Source organism: Centroberyx gerrardi, chromosome 17 (genome assembly GCF_048128805.1).
Source record: "Centroberyx gerrardi isolate f3 chromosome 17, fCenGer3.hap1.cur.20231027, whole genome shotgun sequence".
In the NCBI taxonomy this organism is placed as follows: Eukaryota; Metazoa; Chordata; class Actinopteri; order Beryciformes; family Berycidae; genus Centroberyx; species Centroberyx gerrardi.
In genome coordinates, this window is record NC_136013.1 from 9,769,182 (window position 1) to 9,788,225 (window position 19,044).

The 19,044-nt window shown below is 42.6% G+C and overlaps 1 protein-coding gene across 1 annotated transcript; it reads right to left on the reverse strand.

Moving 5' to 3' along the window:
• Positions 1-615: 615 nt before the first annotated feature.
• On the reverse strand, positions 616-19,044 carry fyna (FYN proto-oncogene, Src family tyrosine kinase a). The gene is made up of 12 exons (XM_078289684.1): positions 18,905-19,044; positions 11,651-11,907; positions 9,795-9,891; positions 8,840-8,938; positions 8,471-8,574; positions 7,869-8,018; positions 7,501-7,665; positions 6,047-6,226; positions 5,486-5,562; positions 4,872-5,025; positions 3,603-3,734; positions 616-1,052 (listed from the first exon to the last, which is right to left on the reverse strand). The coding sequence occupies exons 2-12, from the start codon at positions 11,895-11,897 to the stop codon at positions 844-846; spliced, it is 1,614 nt and encodes a 537-aa protein (XP_078145810.1). The 5' UTR covers positions 11,898-11,907; positions 18,905-19,044; the 3' UTR covers positions 616-843.

Here is a 19,044-nt window from a genome sequence, read left to right on the forward strand (position 1 = left end):
GATGCCGTACACGTTGGGTGGAAGAGTCCATGATGCAATAGGCGTTTAGTTAGTGTATAGAAAGCATGAAGGCATTCCCTTACATTATAAGAATATTACTAAACATAAAAAGGCAAGAACGGGTGCTATAGTACATCTAGGTTCCTTGAGAAGAGGATAGCAATATCATTATATTAACCTCGTAAAAAAGGTCAGTGGACTCCCAGAGAAATGTCTGAGATGTTCCGGTCCACAATGTCTAACTGTTACCGTTCCTATACGATTATGTCACGATTTGTTACCAACTGTGAGCTTCACACGTTTTTCTACAAGCCATAATTCTGGAATAACCTTTGACCTCGGATTAAAAAAAATCCACACGTTTCCAAAATATCAAAAGTAATATAAAATGAAAACGAAAACCAAAAAAATAAAAAGGGATAAGTAAACAAGCAATTTATATTTACACTACATACAAGTTGACACGACACGATTCGTCTCTTTCATCCGCAGCAGTCATTTTTCGATTCTTCAGTCATCACAGCCCCCCCCCCCCCCCCCCCCCTCCCCCCTCCCCCTGTCCCAGAAACAGAAACATCCTTTGCTTTCACTCTCGGTGAAGTGCATCGAGATGTGAAGTCGTTCCACACCTCGACGCACCAAGAGAGAACTGGAAGTGTGAGAGTGATAGGAGTGAGTCGGTCGTAGCGTTGCCGTCCCTGTGTGCGTGAAGCAGGGAAGTCAGGAGTCAAGTCGATGAGTTAATTCGATCGTCTCGCCACGTGGGATGACAAGACAACTTGGCGGTGGCGTCTGGCTCCCCTCTGGTGGCCGGAGTGTGTGAATAACATGAGGTGACGGAGCTCAGAGATTATCCCCTGGCTGGTACTGAGGCTCAGTGGCAGTGAAGTAGTCCTCCAAAAAGGCCTGCAGGTACTCGAAGGTGGGCCTCTCCTCCGGGTCTTTCTTCCAGCACTGGACCATGAGCTCGTGCAGGGAGGTGGGGCAGTCCTGGGGGCACGGCATCCTGTAGCCCCGCTCCACCTGCTCCAGCACCTCCCGGTTGTTCATACCTGGAGAGAGGAACATGGGGGGAATAAGCCAAAACAGCCGAATAATTACATTTACTCCCGTTACTGTAACTGAGTAGCTTTTTTGCGTACTTGAGTATTTTTTAAAGTCAGTAATTTTACTTTTACTTAAAGACCCCTTGAAATGGCATCTTTACTTCCTTGATTTGATGCATTTGGGGCAGGACACAATGCAGTGAGGGATCATTCAAAAGTCTAAACCAATGGAATATGACTCAGGGAGAGAAAGGCAATTTTATTTGATGGGAGGGGTGCGGAGGAGCGGGATTGTTCAAAAATTGGATAGTTTTATTGGTTAGAAATTTATATTTATGCCTACTAGTGCAGCATGAGTTCACCATGAAAGATACTCTGTTTTCCAGGAAGTAAACATAATAAAAGAGTTCATTTCATTTAACTACGTTTTTAATGAAGTAATGTACCTCACTGCATTTTAAATCACATCCATTACAGAGTATACATTTTGTAGATTCCCCATAAGCATCAGAAACTGAACAATTGACAGATGGTGGAGCCGTTCACAGTGAACAGTCAGTCAGCAAAGAAGAGAATCTAAGCTTTATTTTGTTTGTGCCCTTTATTTTGTATTTTCCAAATTTTCCAATTAAAAGAATACATTTTGAACTCTGTCCGCATGGAAAGTATCACATCTAACAAAATACGCTTTTTTTAAAAATAACTCAGTGACTTTTACTCTACTCTACTTTTATTTCAGTAGATTTTTACACCAGTACTTTTACTTCTATTAACAATACTTCTGGTTGAGTAGGATATTCTAGTACTCTTCCCACCGCTGCCCCCTGTCTCCCACTGTGTGCTGAAAACTCATCTTTTCAATAAACTACCTCACATCTCCGTCTCCCTGCTGAATCTTCTCCCCTCTCCGCTACTCGCTCTAATTGCTCTCAAAAAAAAATAAAAATCCCTTCAATCTCTTTCATGAGCTCCTGCATTTCTTCCCTTTTCCTGAAACCTCTCTCTTACAAGATCTTTCTGCAGTCACAGGAATATTGCCAGGGAACTTCTTACTATTAGCTGCTTGTGATTTTGTTTATCTAAGAATTTGAGCTTATTCTGATGTTATTGTAAATCACTCTGGATAAAAGCGGCAGTTAAATGCTTAAACTGTAAATGTAATATAAAAGTAATGTGGATGGCAGACAAAGGAGCACAGGGACATTTCATATGTTCACAGAAACAGAAACATGATCATCGGGGAACATCTCTGCATAATGTATACTAATGTACATTGTATTTTTTTTTAGTTTTCATTAAATCTCTACACAAGGGTAAAAAGCCATGGTTACAGTGTCAGTAGAATTAATCAAAATGAAAAACGTTGCCGCACACTCATAGCTCCAAGGCAACAAATGTTATTGTCCAAAACCAACGTTTCAACAGGCAAGCTGCCTCCATCAGGGCAATCTAATAGAATATACATGTTCCCCGGCTGGTTTTATAGGGCACAACACAGGTGTGTGTAATCAATAATGTCACATGACCACTAAATAGGTTACTAGATTCTAGAAATGGCAAACACAGAAAGGCCATGCACAAATTCTAGAGAAAAGACAAAGAGGCCATCTAGAAGTACAAATACAAAATAGCAGTATTCAATAGAAATACAAAGTATACAATAGAATACACAATAAAAATTCAAGTTACATCCAAACACCCTCAATCTGACAAGAAAATACCCATTAACAGAGTCATCTCATGTCCAACCAGTGGGGTTATTTATATGATTACATGCCCTTGTGGCAAAGTGTATGTTGGGAAAACAAAACAGGCATTGAATATATCTTGTATTGTATATTGTATAGCCGAGCATCGCAGCACTATCAGATGTAAGAATGTTCCCCATCCTCTGTCTGCACATTTTATTGAGGCTAATCGCCCCATCTCTTCTACTGCAACCTCAAGACCTTTTCTCTTCTCTGCCTCAATGTAGAATTTGATCTCTGCCCTCTCCTGTAATTGCGAGTTGCATTAGATCGGTTGTTTATGTGCCTTTGTCTGTAATGTGATCTTGTCTGTGAAACTAAGTGATACTGCTGTGCTGTTCTATTGGATTTGTGGATATGTGTGTTCTGTTGTATACTTTGTATTTCTACCGCTATTCTGTAATTGTACTTCTAGATGGCCTCTTTGTGTTTTCTCTAGAATGTGGGTATGGCCTTTCTATGTTTGCCATTTCTAGAATCTAGTAACCTATTTTATGGTCATGTGACATTGATTACATACACCTGTGCTCTGCCCTATAAAACCGGCCAGGTGACGTGTATTCCACTAGATTACCCTGCCTGTCAAAACGTTGGTTTTGGACAATCAAATTTGTTGCATCGGAGCTGTAGCGACATTTTTCATTTTGATTAATTCTGCTCCTGTCAGCCAGCACCGCACCAATACTGGTGTGCTTTTACACAATGTCAGTAGACACTAAGACACACACACACACCACAGTCATCAAACTGGGGCAATCGAATGAAAGTGAGAAGTGCTTATACAACATACAGGGCTAAACCCTCTCACCTGGATAGGGCACTCTGCCCTTTGTCACCAGCTCTGTCAGCAGGATGCCAAACGACCAGACGTCTGACTTGATGGTGAATTTCCCATAGAGAGCAGCTTCAGGAGCGGTCCACTTGATGGGAAACTTTGCACCTGAAGACAAATTCAGAAATGTGATTCTACACTTCCCACATCTTTCTCAAATTGCTGAAACTCGCGGGGTTAAGTAGGCAGCTGCAGGTTTAAAATGCTTTACTTGACTTCGCTGCTGCAATTCCAACAAAAATGCAGACAGAAATAAAGTAATAGCCTCTTTAGGGAAACCCAAGGAGTAAACTAGGTCACTCTCCGCTGTATTGTATTTTTTCCCTACATCTGTGATTTCATCAGCGCACAGACATGAGGAAATGATAACATCCCACCGGGGGAAAAAAGGAACAATTCCATTATCTCTCCTCTCCCTCGCAGTTTGGGCTCGGCCCCGGGTGAACAAGTAAACATTTAAAACACTAACAAATGAGCGGCTGTTAGATGTTGACAGAATGACAAAGAGTCTGGAAATCCTCCTGGTAAACTTCAAGTCTGCCAACTCCCCAACTCGGGGGAGAAAGAGGTTGGAGCTGACCAGGATACAGCTGCATTATGACTGACAGACAGGGGAAAACCTGCCTCACCCCTTTCCTTCCAACTAGATACATAATGATAGAGTGCTTTATGTATATACAGCATGTTCAGTGATATGTGTAGTCTACTGGGTTGAATACAGTCCTGTAAATGTGATGTCCCGCTGCCTTTCGTGCCATGTGCAACCGCATGTACTTATGTCAATATGTGAGTTCATTAGGTTTTTCCACCAATGTCACCAAAACAAATTCCTGTTCGTTTAGTGTAGTTCGTGGATAAAATGATTCTGAAAAAACAAGTTTAAGTGTGTGTGTGTGTGTGTGTGTGTGTGTGTGTGTGTGCACAATATGATCTGTCTTGGAATAAGTCATTGGACACCCCACCAACTTTTTCCTCTGACGATGACATTTTTTAGAAGAGGCTGCGGTTGTGGGGAGGAATCTTTATTTTAACATTCATCCAACTATGGCTGACAACAAACTGTAGCACCACTAATAGTCAGATATCAGACATATATAACAACTACACAACTGTCACAGGAAAATCTCTATACAAACACACAAGCCGTCAGTAACTCCCTGTTAACAAGCGCCCAGCCACACGAAATTTCCACATCGGATCTTTACCAGTAAAGTAAAAGTGCCGTCTCTTAAAACCGACTGGTACCTTGTCTTGCTGTGTATTCGTTGTCCTCTATGAGCCGGGCCAGACCAAAGTCAGCGATCTTACACACCAGGCTGTCTCCGACCAGGATGTTGGCAGAGCGCAGGTCTCTGTGGATGTAGTTCATCCTCTCGATATACGCCATGCCCGCCGCCACCTGGGAAATGGAATTGGTTTTTCAGTGCTCATCATATTACTCAATGGTTTCTAGGTGATTAAAGCTGCTCTAGGCAAGATCTTTATGTAAAAATACAGCCATCTTATCAGCCTAAATCACAAAGTGAGTCTCATCCCCACTAATTGATACCCTATAGTTTACCGATGTTGCATTACATTATTTCTGGGTACTGAAGTTTTTTAAACAGTTACCTCTCGCTGCCAGATGGAGCCGCCAAAGTGAGAAGTTGCCTAGTGCAGCTTTAAATTCAACGGCATAACAAGATTGAAAATGGCTATACATTTGCATCACTGAGCTTAAATAAATAAGTGTGCATCAGTTGAAAATGACTGAAGTGAATTATGGTCTTACAAAATATATCTCTTTCGAGGCGTGTTAGTGAGGAACATAGATTCACAGTGTACAGCATCATGATTTATGATCAGCTTCAACAGTGTACCTGAGCTGCCATGTCCACTAGATTTGGCAGCTTGAGGCCTCGCCCTTCTCCGTCCTTCAGGAAGTCAAGCAAACTCCCTAAAAAAAGAGAGGGGGACAAAAAAATGAGCTGGGATCTACTGTATCACACAGTCAAACATCACCAGCTGCTAGTCCTCAACTCAGATCTGGATCAAAACTGAAAACAACATGTTGCAGCTAAAGTGACATCAATTCTGGGACTGCTGCCACACACATTACACTAAGCTTGTCTTTTATTTGTTTGCTGTGGTAACTGAACAACTCAATGTTTTTGAGCAAGATGACCTCTGTCACAACCGCAGTTAGTAAGCGGGTGTGTATCACTGTGTAATTGTGTTTGGACACGGGAGACATGGGAATGAGCACCATGCACTGTAAATTAGGATGCAAAATACAGCACATATACTGCACTTGCATCGATGTGCATGTCCACATCTCTACTGTCCATAGATGCATAAATTATGTACATACTACGTGGGTGTGCCTGCATGCGGGTATGTAATATTCATAGTGTGTTTTCAAGTGTTTGAGCGCGTGCTACCTTTGCTCATGTACTCGGTGACGATGTAGATGGGCTCCTCTGACACCACGGCGTACAGCTGGACCAGCTTGTCGTGTCGAAGCTTCTTCATGATCTGAGCCTCCTCCAGGAACGACTCGGGCGACATGGTGCCCGGCTTCAGAGTCTTCACTGCCACCTTGGTGGTGCCGTTCCACGTGCCTGACGACAAGACAGGAGGGGAACATTTATGGACAGTCAGCCAGGAGGAGGGGAAGTCTGGCATTGTTCCAAAGTCAGAAAACGAAGATAGTCATCACAAAATGAGATATCAACAAATTCAAAAAATGTGACGCCAAGTCTGATAAAATGATTGCTGGCATTAAATGAAATGAAAGTAAAATTGTTTATTGAATACTACTGAAGTTATCAGTTATCTTGAGCCTGTCTGTCTATCTTAGAGGATGTAATCGTCTGTTATTTTAAATATGGAGCAATGAATGAATATAAGGCAACATTGAATATATATGTTTTTGGAATAAAACCTTTCAATTCTAAGTCCAAGACGATGTGTAACAGGCTGTACAAATACAGGCTGGAGGCCCTCAACTCAAAAACCATAGAGACATATATAGTGTGGTGCAAAAGGCTCAAAATATTGCAAAAACTGGAAGAATAACCAACACTGGAAGAACAAAATGAGCTGTGTGTTCATTTAGCAGTAGAGTACTGGCTATTCTACCAGTTAAACTGACTTTAAATTTAATCAAATCCATCCTAACCAAATATTACAGTCAGAGTCTGATTACCTATATACACAACATTGCTCAAGGGAAATAAAGGAAATACATTTCCATTGATTTCTGTCTGCAGAAAGCATCTACTGTCTGTTGAATAATACTGGACAAGTTTTATGGACATGGATTTAGCTTAGAGCTAGACTAAAAAGTTGTTTTCAATTAAAATCTCCAAAAGAATCCACTCTAGGATTAGACTTAATCCATGTTTGTGGAACCGGCCCCTAATATGTTCAGATGGCAGCAGATCAGGCACACATGGGGCATTTAACTGTCCAATGTGGGATAAATTAGGTTCTATTGAACTGAAGTGAACTAAGATACTGTGCCTGAACTGAGTTAAGATAAGCCGTGTCATAAAAACATAATTAGACATAAGAAACATATTCCATAATTGATAGATGCATACTACAAGTTTCGACAGGTCTAAAAGCCCTTCCAAGTCCTGGATCCAATCAGAAACCACTGAAATCTCCAAAATCCTGATCTGGTCAACATGGACATTGGTTTATGCAGATCTACCCAATAAAACCTATTCAAATCAGGGACATAATGTCTACATTTAATTCTGAAATCGTTCTTAATAGCCTATTAAAACAAGCACTTCTTTCTTGGGGTCATGCTGAATGATCCCTGTTTTGCAAAATTGCTCACAACCGTCCATTTTCAAGTCGGTGCCAAATAGACGCTGATACTCACCCATCCAGACTTCTCCAAACTGTCCGTTGCCGAGACGCTTGATGAGCTGCAGCGACTCCCGCGGGATCTCCCACACGTCTTTGGTTTTGACGGACAGGTCAGCCAGACGAGGCATGCCTTTGTGGCACGGGACTATCAGCCGGCAGCACAGTCCTGCAGCTCTAGCTGGAATGATACGGTTTGAATTTAAAATTGCATTAGAATAGTATGAAATTATTTGAATTCTCTATAAACTATCATCCCTTTGTGCTTAAGATACTTCAGCCGTAACAATCTGACCATTTTAGGAGAAGAAAAACAAGATATAGAATTTCATCCTAGCCAGTAAGTTACTGTTTTTTCCCCACAGTTTCCCCACAGAGTCTCACCAGAGTAGTGCTGCACGAGCTGCTGGAGCGTCTCAAACTGAGCCCTGGTGGTGATGTAGTAGCCTCCGCTGTCCAGCTTGCGAATCTTATAGTGTTTGACATGATCTCCCTTGATGTCGTCCCAGTCCTGGATGGAGAGGGAGAAGGCTCCTGCAGCAGAGACGAGGAGACGCATTTGATACAGAAGAAAAGGGGCAGATTCAAGAAGGCTCAAGTAGAAACTCTGGTAACACTTTACTTGACATGGTGCTCATAAGGGATTATAAGACATCATAAGAACATTATAAGCACATTGTGAGTGCATGATAATTGTTTTAATGAGAGTATAGCACAATGTGTAAAAGAATTAGGGGGATGAATATGGGGCAATTGCATAATTAATGACATTAAATTCAATGCAATTTTCTGATGTTTGTCTGATGATTATATTGCAAGAAAAGTTTATCCATGCTTCTAACGGGCTTGTAATCTGCTTGCAATGCCACTGTGCACTTCAAGTAACGTGTTACCGAATCTTTATTTATTCAAACCGATGGGTCTGTTTGCTGCTGCTTGAAAGCAATCAACCTGTCAGGATGTTGGATGCTACTTTGTCAAAGTACCTTTGGTTGTTTCACTCTCACGGATGAGGAAAGTGCCTCTGGGGTTGCCGTTGGAGAGGAGCTGCCTTTCTGCGTCCTTTCGGCCTAGTTTACCAAAATACCAGCTGCAGGGAGGGAAAGGAATAATCAAACTGTGCTGTTGAAATTCTGGTTCAAATGTTTTTCTTTTATGCTCATGTGCTATTATGCCACATTTTACAACAGACGGCATGATGAGCTCTGAAATATTTATGATGTGCTCACCGCTGAGGGAGATAGTTTGTTGCAGTGGCTGTGAGACTGGGAACTTGCCTGTGTGTGTGTGTGTGTGTGTGTGTGCGTGTGTGCGAGTGAGTGTGAATGTGTGCTCATATAAAAACTTTTACTCACTCCTCAGCTTGGATAGAGTCCACTGGAGCTACGTAATTGCTGGGAATGTAACCAGTTCCACCCGTAGTGAGAGAACGAGCCTCCCACCAGTCTCCCTCACTGACAGAGAGAGAGAGAGAGAGAGAGAGAGAGAGAGAGAGAGAGAGAGAGAGAGAGAGAGAGAGAGAGAGAGAGAGAGAGAGAGAGAGAGAGAGAGAGAGAGAGAGAGAGAGAGAGAGAGAGAGAGGATAGAAGGAAGGTGGAATAATCAACATTTACACATTATTCAGACAGGCATAAATAAACATTCAGATTTACTGGATACACAAATCCAATGGGTGTCCAATCCCTGAGAGCTGACTAGAGCGAACTAGTCCCAAAAAGTTCCAAAATTTTATGCAGTCTATTTCCTATGCATGGGCTCCCGATGCTTCAGTGAATAATCTCTTTAAAATGCATAGATTGGGTGGCATGCTAGTATAGCAAGAGAGGAAGGATAGTAATTGGCAAGGCGGCTGAGAAACCGGATGGAATGAGGATTTAAATGAGGCTTCAGCATCGAACAGGCTGTGGTCTGGGTTTAGGCATGATCTAGCTGTGAGTCAGGAAGACTTGAAAATAAGCAATACATGATCCAAGGAACATGCTTGTGTTGTGTCAAAGCAGAGCAGTCGCATCACTATTTCCACAACAATTCAACACAAGAGGTCAGGTATTTCTACAGCGCTAAATTTAAGCAGTCAATCATTATTATGCAAAACTACCACTGAAAAATGACAGATCTGTCAGACTTGATAAGTACAACAACCTTCATAAGCCTTGACTGATGTTTCACAGATTGGGTCTACAAGCGTCGGACCCGCTCCCTCTTCCCTCTTCCCTCTGCCTGCCTCAACATTCATGAAAGATGAAAAACAGAGGGCCAAAAACAGGACCGCCACCCTTCATGCTGTCATGTAGATGCTTTCGCGCTTACGTGTTGTTGAGGATCTGGAACTTCTCCCCCTTTCTGAAGCTGAGGTCATCCTCGGTCCTGGCTTCATAGTCGTACAGAGCCACAAACAGGGTCACACCTGCAGGAGGCAATTTACATGTGGCGGTTATAGCGCTGGTAGCAAAACGTCAGAGTGAAGTGTGAAGCGTATGGATAAAGTATCATGGTGTGTTTTTGATTGTGGTTTTGTTGTTGGGTTTGACTGTCGAACATATGGGCTGCCTATTTTGTAAAGGCAGTAACATTCAATTTCTTACTGCCTTCTTCATTTATTCCTTTATTTACATACAGAAAACAGGAGGAATTTAGACTATTCTTTATTAGAGAGAGGATCCTCTAAGAAAGGTGAGCAAACAGTTAATGCTGCCAACTGTCTAGATTCTGGAGGCCAGTCAGATTTATCTGAATTTATCGGCCCTGGAGTCTCTCTCTTAAAAGGCCTGAAACTGGTAAAAATGATTTCATTTTCTGATTTGATCTGAGTCATCTCTGGACACTATGACTGTCCAGGGATGACTCAGATCAAATCAGAATCTCCAGTGGCTCAACAAAGCCCTGCATATTTCCCTCCATGTCTTCTCAACCACACCTGAAGTCCAGCAAAACTCGCCACCGTCTCAGAAGCAAACATGCCGGAGTGTTAAAAGAGGTCAGACAAGGTTTCAGCTCTAGCTCTTTTTCCACTTGACTTTTCTTTGAGTGTTTTCTTACTGTAATCTCCTCGTTTGCAATCTCAGATATGAATGTTGCTCAGCGCTGCCCTCCCGGAGTCATTTCTTATTCATAAAAGCTGATGCTGCTGACTCCACAGTACACATGCAGTTCATGTACAGTATCTGTGCTGAGGATCTACCTTCAGAAAAGGCCCACAGTAGCTGACATCAAAGCTAGAGATGCTGTTAATTTATGCATTGCATGTATGTATCTTTGAGATCGGAGTGAGAAACTAAAAAATATTTCTCTACTTTAGCACTATTCAGCACAATCTCTCTGGTCGTCAGATGCGCCTTGCCGAGAACCGGCTATAATTTAGGTCACTCTGTTTTCCATTAACTTGCGGCCGATGGACATTCATCTTGTCTAGCAAGATGAATTTATCGCAGCACAGCAACATTGTCACACACAAGATAAGAAACACACACTCATTTATAGAATAGAGGAGGAAAGACAAGGGATCAGGTGGCAATGCCAACCTTGATGGAGTTAATTTGAGATCATCCAACTGGCAACTAGCTACTAGGGTTGGACCGGTATATTTGTTTGGAGATATATTGAACCAATATTGGCCTTTTATTAAGTATTGGAAAATGGCCAGTCAGTGCCGTCCATTGCTGATCTGACAGGTTCCTCATTGATCATCGCTACAGAAAAACAGTCTGTCATTTAATTTTCCAGTCATGTTTTTTGTAAATTAACTCCTTTATTTAATGGCAGGAGTTTCCCCTACCACTGAATAAGTGGAGTGAGTCACCCTGCCTTAAGTAGCTGCTAACCCACCTAAAAAAAAATGTAAACTGTATGGGTTTCAATGGAGAGTTTTGGTGTCCCAAGATGGCCTAAATGCTGTTTCAGAGGCTTTTCCAAGCTGTCAACAATAAAATTCTTGGGTAAAAGACTGAATACCTGTGTTTGTTTTACAAGTGTTTGCCATGAAAAAGGTAAAATTTAAAGATCTTGAATATCGGCACAAAATATTGGCTATCAGCGACATAAGTCTAAAAATACCTGTATCGGCATCAGCCTTCAAAAACCCATATTGGTTGAGTCCTTGTCTTGCATTTGCACGTCTCACACACAACCACAGACAGTGAATGCACTCTACAGTTTAACACTCTCACCTGTTCCTCCCCGGGACCGGAGCGTCCCGGACTGCGAGGACGTGTGGACCCCTCCGAACACCGTCACCCCCTGTGTGGCCGCGCCGTGGAAGTTGTTGTAGTTGGGGATTGCGGCGACCCCAAAGCTGGGGTAGTGCTGCGGCGTGGGGTCGGCCCCATAGCGGTACCCCGAGTTCTGCGTGAGGCTGGTCTCCCGGTCATCAGTGAGTTTTGCTGCTTCTTTATCCTTACATTGGACACAGCCCATTCTCTACTTTCTGTGGGGGAGAGAGAGAGCGAGAGAGAGAGAGAGAGAGAAAGAGAGAGAGAGAGAGAAAGAGAGAGAGGGATTGGAATTAGTAGGTAGGTAAAATAATAGCTTAAAAGCCAATCCCACTGGGGAAATTATGATTCAATATTCCATTATTGCAGAGCTTCCACAGAGAGTTATGGTGAGCCTTCTGAAAATACTTTCAATTAGGATGAAATAAAACATGATACTTTAAACTCCATTACTAATTACACAGAGGAGTGCGATGTGACTAGAGGATGTAAGCTGCAGTGTTTGGCTAATTCGATTATACTGTTGTAAACTGTGATATTTGGTATCCTGATGCATGTTGATGTGAGGTATTGCACGCTGGGAATATCCTCCAGCATACCTCGCCATAAAACAGCCTAACAGCGCTACTTATTAGGGTTTATTTTTCCGTCTTATGGCACTACCACACTTGTGAAAGGAATTTACACACAACAGCCGCGTTTACGAGTTGGCATGCACTTTATTTTTGTTTGTTTTTTACGAGGAGCCACACACCCATCTATAGATTCACAACGCAGAGCCTAAATTAAAATGCACAGAGAGGCCGTTAACAAACAAACCACTCCCCGGCTTTACGCTGGATCTCATGAGGGGGACTAAGGGAGCATTTGGCCCTCTGTAAAGCTAAACTAGTTTCTATAATGGCTGAGGCAATCTGCTTTGCCAATTAAAAGAGCCTTACCATCTTTAAAGACCCAGTTAAACTAATGCACATTCCAGCTCTCTGTTTCCCCCTTAAGCCCTGGAAGCCCCGTGCGGCCGGGAAAAAACAACGGCTAGGAAGAGACCGCTGCCTGACAGCACTGTTGACTTTCAGCAGCCAACTCACTTCTGAGATGGGTAATTGAAAACACGCTTGTTTACAGCCGCGGTGGCCGAGGATGGAGGCTAGAGGTGCCGCTGAGGGCGAGCGCTTGGCGTCTCGGCAGGACGGGCCCAGCGGGAAGCCGTCGGCCCGCTCCTGACCCCCCCCCCGTCAAAGACCGAGCGAGAGACCCACGGGGCGGCTGGAGTAGGGCGGGTCGCAGACGCTGACGCATTCGTGTCAGGGGAGTTTAACATAACCAGAGGAATGATCATGCTGCGAGGAATGTGTTTGGCGGTGATACAGACGAAAAAACAGGAGGGCAGGATCACTGAAAGCGACCAACACATCAGCACCAGCACAGATATAAAGAAGATTTAGAAACAGAAACAGCCTGCACTTACTTTCTGAACCCTGAGTCTCATTACATCTGATCCTCTTCATACTTGTTTTCTCAATATTCCTTATACAGCTCTGATTCAGGAACTATCATATTTTTGATATATTGTATCAGGAAGCTTCCCATTGTTTCCCCCCCTAAATTAATTCTATTCCAGGATGACACTGAAGCTCAGTGGTTAAAGGGAAAGCTATACAGTATACGACTAAATTCCTTCAGGCCTGCACTCTGTTTTACATTTACTAGCAAAGGAACCCAAACGCCTACTCAGAAAAAAGTGCAAACAGATGTGTCACTTGCTGCATACTGCGGGTACTGCAACAGGGTACAGGCAACTTACTGTATATAGTATGAAAGATTAATAAACTAATAAAATGCTTGCATCAGTGTTTTCCACATTTGAAAGGCACATAATATCCCACAGAAACAGAGGATGAAATGATCTTTTCAGAGAGCACAGAAATGCCCCGGCCAACAGTAATACTGCGACACAAGTCATTTGTTCGTGTCAGAAATTAAACAGAAAAGTCCATAATGTTTTCTAATGGCTTCATTTGTGGACTTAATGCCAGAGTGAAAATGAAACAAAAAAACACACTATCAGGTTACAACACGTATCACTTATCGCCATGACAACATATTTAGATTGATGATTAACCAAATCTACAAAACATCTGCTTTGCGTTTTTGTTAGCCTGTCATGATCTTACCTATGTTGACTTGTATGTATTTGGCTGTCTCCGCTGTCAACAGACTGGGACATGATAAAAAACTAATAACACTAGCAAGTCAGCAGGGGGGCTTGTGGGTATCTATAGTATAAAATACAGACCTATCAAATCAACAGCTCACCTACTGTACACTGTACTTTCAGTGATTCCAGATCTTTATTTGCTCCACATTGCTTAACTAACAGAACAACGGAGCCACTGCAGAGAGGAGGAGATTATTTTGATTAATTACTGCCAATAAAACCCCATAAAATACCCAGAGGAAGAAATGAGCCCAGCGGTAGCCTAACAGTATAAGCCTAGACCAGCGCTTAGACCACATATATGAGATAAAAAGACTGCAGCTTCTCCGGTAATCCTAATACAGCAAATAATCTTCCTTGTCATTTATATTTACATCTCCCATCTTCTAGTAGCCTATTTGCGGCGCCCTACATCACAGCAGGTATCATTAAAGCAAAAATATCCACCTTAAAACACATGTTCAGGATGAAGTGTATATGCACAAGTCTCTCCAAGAGCTGCAGTAGAAATAATAGAGCCAAGACTCTTGACGATTATATCATCAAGCGACACTTTCTGGAGCTGTTGACAATGCACAGCAGACTGACTTCACACTGTAACAGTAGCCAGGGTGATTTTCAAGAGTTATGGGAACATTTTCTGGGTTTGAAACCGGTGGCATTACTGTGAAACAAAGCCCATTTGCATATAAGAGTTAAAAGAATAATACATGAATCCACAAAGTCAGCCTCTTGCTTGACGATCATAGCGCTGGTCACATATTAGCATCTTAGTTTTGTCTGAGAGAACCACACTGATCATCATGATGACAGGAACAACACAGGTGGATTCTGTTTTATGATGGATTTCCCCTTTAACTGTCGCTCTGGAAATTGCGCTGCATCCATTCCTAGAGGGAGCAGAGTAAATGAGAGGAGATCTCACATCATCATGCTGCCTCTGGGGATTATGAAAATCTTTCTGCTCTAAAGCAAAAAGGCCAGGGACTACCACAGCTTTGAAATATCTGAAGCCGTTTTGCTGCACAGAAACTAGGGCATCTCGTATTGTTTATGTGTCGCCTTTGTGGTATTGTTGTGTTGGCTTAATAAACATTTGCATATGAATCGTGTCTGTGCGTACACGGTATTGTGACTGACGTTGCTGAATGAGCACCGCAGAAATCAGCCATTTTCGGACATCAACATACACACTTCCACATAAGAAGATATATAGTAATTCAGATTTGACAAGTTTTGCTCTACCGCATTCAACAGCAGCCAGCAGCAACCAGAATCCAACAGCCATTCACAACAATACAACGAGAGGGAGTTTCTCCAGCATTCAACACAGATACACACATTCTTCTTTATTTTTACTATTTATTCCACATTTTAGAATAATAGCAAAGACATCAAAACTATGAAATAACCCAAATTGAATTATGCAGTGGCCAAAAAGGTGTTAAACAAATCAAAACTATCTTATATTTTAGATTCTTTACGCCCTTTAGCCGCCCTTTGCCTTGATGGAAAGCCAAAGGCTTTGGAGATAAATTCATATATAGGCATCAACTTCACTCTTTATATTTGTCTAAGAAACTAATTTCAAGCATTTAAGCATAAGCCTTTAGATCAAAATGGCTTTAAGATTATGAAAAACAGTTCATTCAATCAGGTGTGTCCAAACTTTTGACTAGTAGTGTACATGGCTTTCAGAATCACTCGACGAGCTATTCTGTTATTCAGTTACACACATGAACCAAAATTAAGGACCATCTCAAAACATAAAGACAAAAACCTACAACTTCATGACCTTAGGTGGGTTTTCTCCCTGCTTCCCCCCATGACAGACACACAGACAGACAGAGACAGACATGTCGGCCTGCTCGGTGCCCGACCCGAGGCACAACATTCCCCCCCAAAAAAACATGATGGCATCAGAGCCGCGGGGCTCTTCCCCTCCGTGGCACAGCCTGGGTATCGCATGACCACCTCGGCCTGCAAAAACACTCATCACGCTATTTTCAGACCCAAATGAGCAGCTTGCCTCCGAGAGGACCGTGCTGGCGTGATAAAGAAGGTCCAATGGGGACACGGTTGTAGCTACGTAATGTGTTGTAACAGTTAATAGCACAAGGCAGAGAGAGAGGGAGAGAGAGACAGAGAGAGTGGGAGGACTTGACTTATAAACACAGGCAGGCAGACAAGCTTCGTTATCTAGAGGTAGACATAAATGTCATATTAAAACTGCTGATCAGCTCAAGATGTCTGAATTCTTACTCTGACGTCTGGCCAGTTCTGTTGAACAGTATTTGTCAACGCTGCTGCAAGATTCCTTCACATCAGGAAGTGAAGAATGAGAGGGACGGAGCCACGGTGCCAATACTACTTGAACATAAAGTAATTGGACAGGTTTAGCACTACATCAGTCACAAGGCCTGGGCTCAACTGCAAATTAATTTCACGAAATGAAGGGCTTTATTTTGATGCTGTGAGGGCACATGCCTCAATCATCCATAATGACACACAGTGCTGGGAGCCATGATGAGATACTCTCCCCTCTGTATTATAGCCAGGAGATCAATATACTAAATTAAATGGACAAACATGTCAGGGTCACGCATTGTAACTGATGGATTAAATAGCAGTCAGTCAGTCGAGCCTGTAAAACAGATATGTGTCCTGTGCTTCTGTACATGTGATACACAAATAAAAAGCTGAATGTGCTGGAGAATCTAGAGCGCTTGAGTTAATAAATTGCAATGTTTATGACAGTGCTACAACTATAAAAAAGACGCCATTTCATAAGTAACACACTGACCTGTTCTCCTTTTTTCTGTTCTGTGTTAGCTTTATGTAAAAAACAAAAATGTAAAAAAGTGGCTTTGAGCCCTTGAAATGTGATTTAGGAACTGTGCCCAATTTGCCACGACATCTAGGAATGCCTTCACTATTTAACCCTGATGAACTTCAAATCTCTCCTGAATATAATCGCTTAGCAATTCAACGCAGCCTTCAACAACGCGGCCCTTTATAAATTGAAGTGTGGGGTCCCTTTGCACTCGGTTCACTGACATGGCACAAACCAAGGTCAAGCCTCCCACTCCCCTCCTACTGGAGCTGCACTCGCAATGAGCTTATTCAACTCCAAGATACAACTCGCCATACATTTATCAAAGAATCGGCCGAGAAAGGGGTCGTTTTCAGCCGTTTGCCATTTAAAATGCATGTGAAGCCAAGAAGTATGCTGACTGGTTTCGGTACAGCACTGACACACAAACTCTTCCTTATGGGTACCATTCTCTGGATAGTTACAATATTTGCTTGTCTTGGACAACTGAGTTCATTCAGTGTATCAACAACAAGACAATGGACACACACTCACTGGGCCACAAGATTATCTACACAATGAAAAGCAGTGTTGGGCTTTCAAAGCATTCTTCATCTACTGAATGAAAAGAGGTAGTTAGACAACCCACAGTTGAGCCTCATATGCAAACGTGGGTTTAGGCCTAACTGTGTTTTGGTGTCACACTGTTCACAGTCGAGTACGTTGAGTCATGTTGTTAAATCACTGAGCCCATTGTAAATCAGTAAGTCCATTCTGTAAGACTTGTGACTAGGAGACAAACACTTTCAAAAGCATTTCAGAACAACGTGCACTAACTTTTTGTCTTTCCAGGAAGTAGAGCAGCTCCTCACTGATTCTGCGTGTCGCTCTGCACTGGGGTTTTAAAAACGGTTCTTTCCAGATCTGCTGCCAGTGGAGGGCAATGGTCAAAGTAAGAATCCACTGGAAATTATGATGTGGTGGGCCTGCAGCACTGGAGGTTGGAAGGTTTGCGGTATAACTAAATAACGCTTGGGTTGATGGAAAGTGCAAACAGAGACACGGGCTATACATGCTGGATAAGTGCTCAGGTTCTGCGGCAGTATCTCCCTGTGTGACATCTGCTGATTGATGCTTGATATCTTTCAAAAATATCAATTCAGATTAAAAACCAAAAAGAGGGGAACTCTGTATGTAAATGAATACAGTTTGCTTTAACCAGAATGTTGATGAGAGTATACAATAATCAACTGGCTCCTTACTGAACCAAATATTTCATTGTACTGAGCACATATATTTCATGGTAACCTCGTCCTGAATTCACAAGTATGTGCAAATATCTGTAGCTTTAACTGTATGGGCCTAGAGGGCCTGAGGGGAAATGTACACGGTTCATGAAACATAATATGCAATGAACTCAATCCCTTTCATTCAAACTTGATACATATCACGCACGCCAAATGTGCAGTCATTCATATACCAAGGGCAGACTGAGCACCAGGAGCCTCAGGATGCTAAGTGGTACATTTGCAAACCAACAAACAACTCCAATGTTGTTTCTACAGCTCAGCCGTCACACTGCCCTATATATAAAGTAGCATAACTCGTGGAAGATGGATAAAACTGAGGCTAATGCCCGGCTACAGCAAATAATATATCATTCATAGTGATTTTCACACAAGATGGATGGCTGCACCTCCAGACACATTAGATAACCCGATTAGTACAGCTTTAATTAGATAATTAACAGCGCGGCAATGCAATTAGGGCCAAAGCATCTCACAGTTATTTTGAGCAAATCAATAGCAGGCTGTTTGTAGGCCATCGTAGCGTTTATGTTTGTGCATAGCCTCAGTGGCAAGCTATTCTGCAGCGCATCCATCCCTGCTGCTGCAACACAAGAGCCCCCTCTCCAGAATCACAGCGTTGCAAAACATCATCCACAATTACGAGTCCATTACTAGTCTTTTCCAGTCAGGGCTACTCGGCCGGCCAAGGGCCAAGTTATCCCTCAAACAGATAAACCTACATCTACAGCATTTGAAGTGAAAACTGGCTTGAACGTTGCGCCCCACAAACTGTTATTTATCTGCTTTCCCGAGATGAATTCATCTCGCAGTCTACAGCGCAAGGGACGAGGCGGGTGCACCAATTGAAATTCAACACAGAAAAACGTGCTTACCGCAGATAAATCAGACTAATCCATCGGGGTTTCCAGGAGGACTATCGGGGGAAATTCGTCGATATTTTTTCTACTCTCTGTTAGTGTTTTTTGGCATTGAGAAAATAACAGCGGCATACCCGTCCCTGCCGATTCAGAAG

Excerpts from the sequence above, each read along its gene's own strand:
- fyna (XM_078289684.1), bottom strand. The coding sequence starts at position 11,897 with ATGGGCTGTGTCCAATGTAAGGATAAAGAAGCAGCAAAACTCACTGAT. Across the intron at positions 5,563-6,046 it reads CACCGAGTACATGAGCAAAG|GGAGTTTGCTTGACTTCCTG; the intron begins GTAGCACGCGCT and ends CTCTTTTTTTAG. Across the intron at positions 1,053-3,602 it reads GGGCAGAGTGCCCTATCCAG|GTATGAACAACCGGGAGGTG; the intron begins GTGAGAGGGTTT and ends TCCTCTCTCCAG.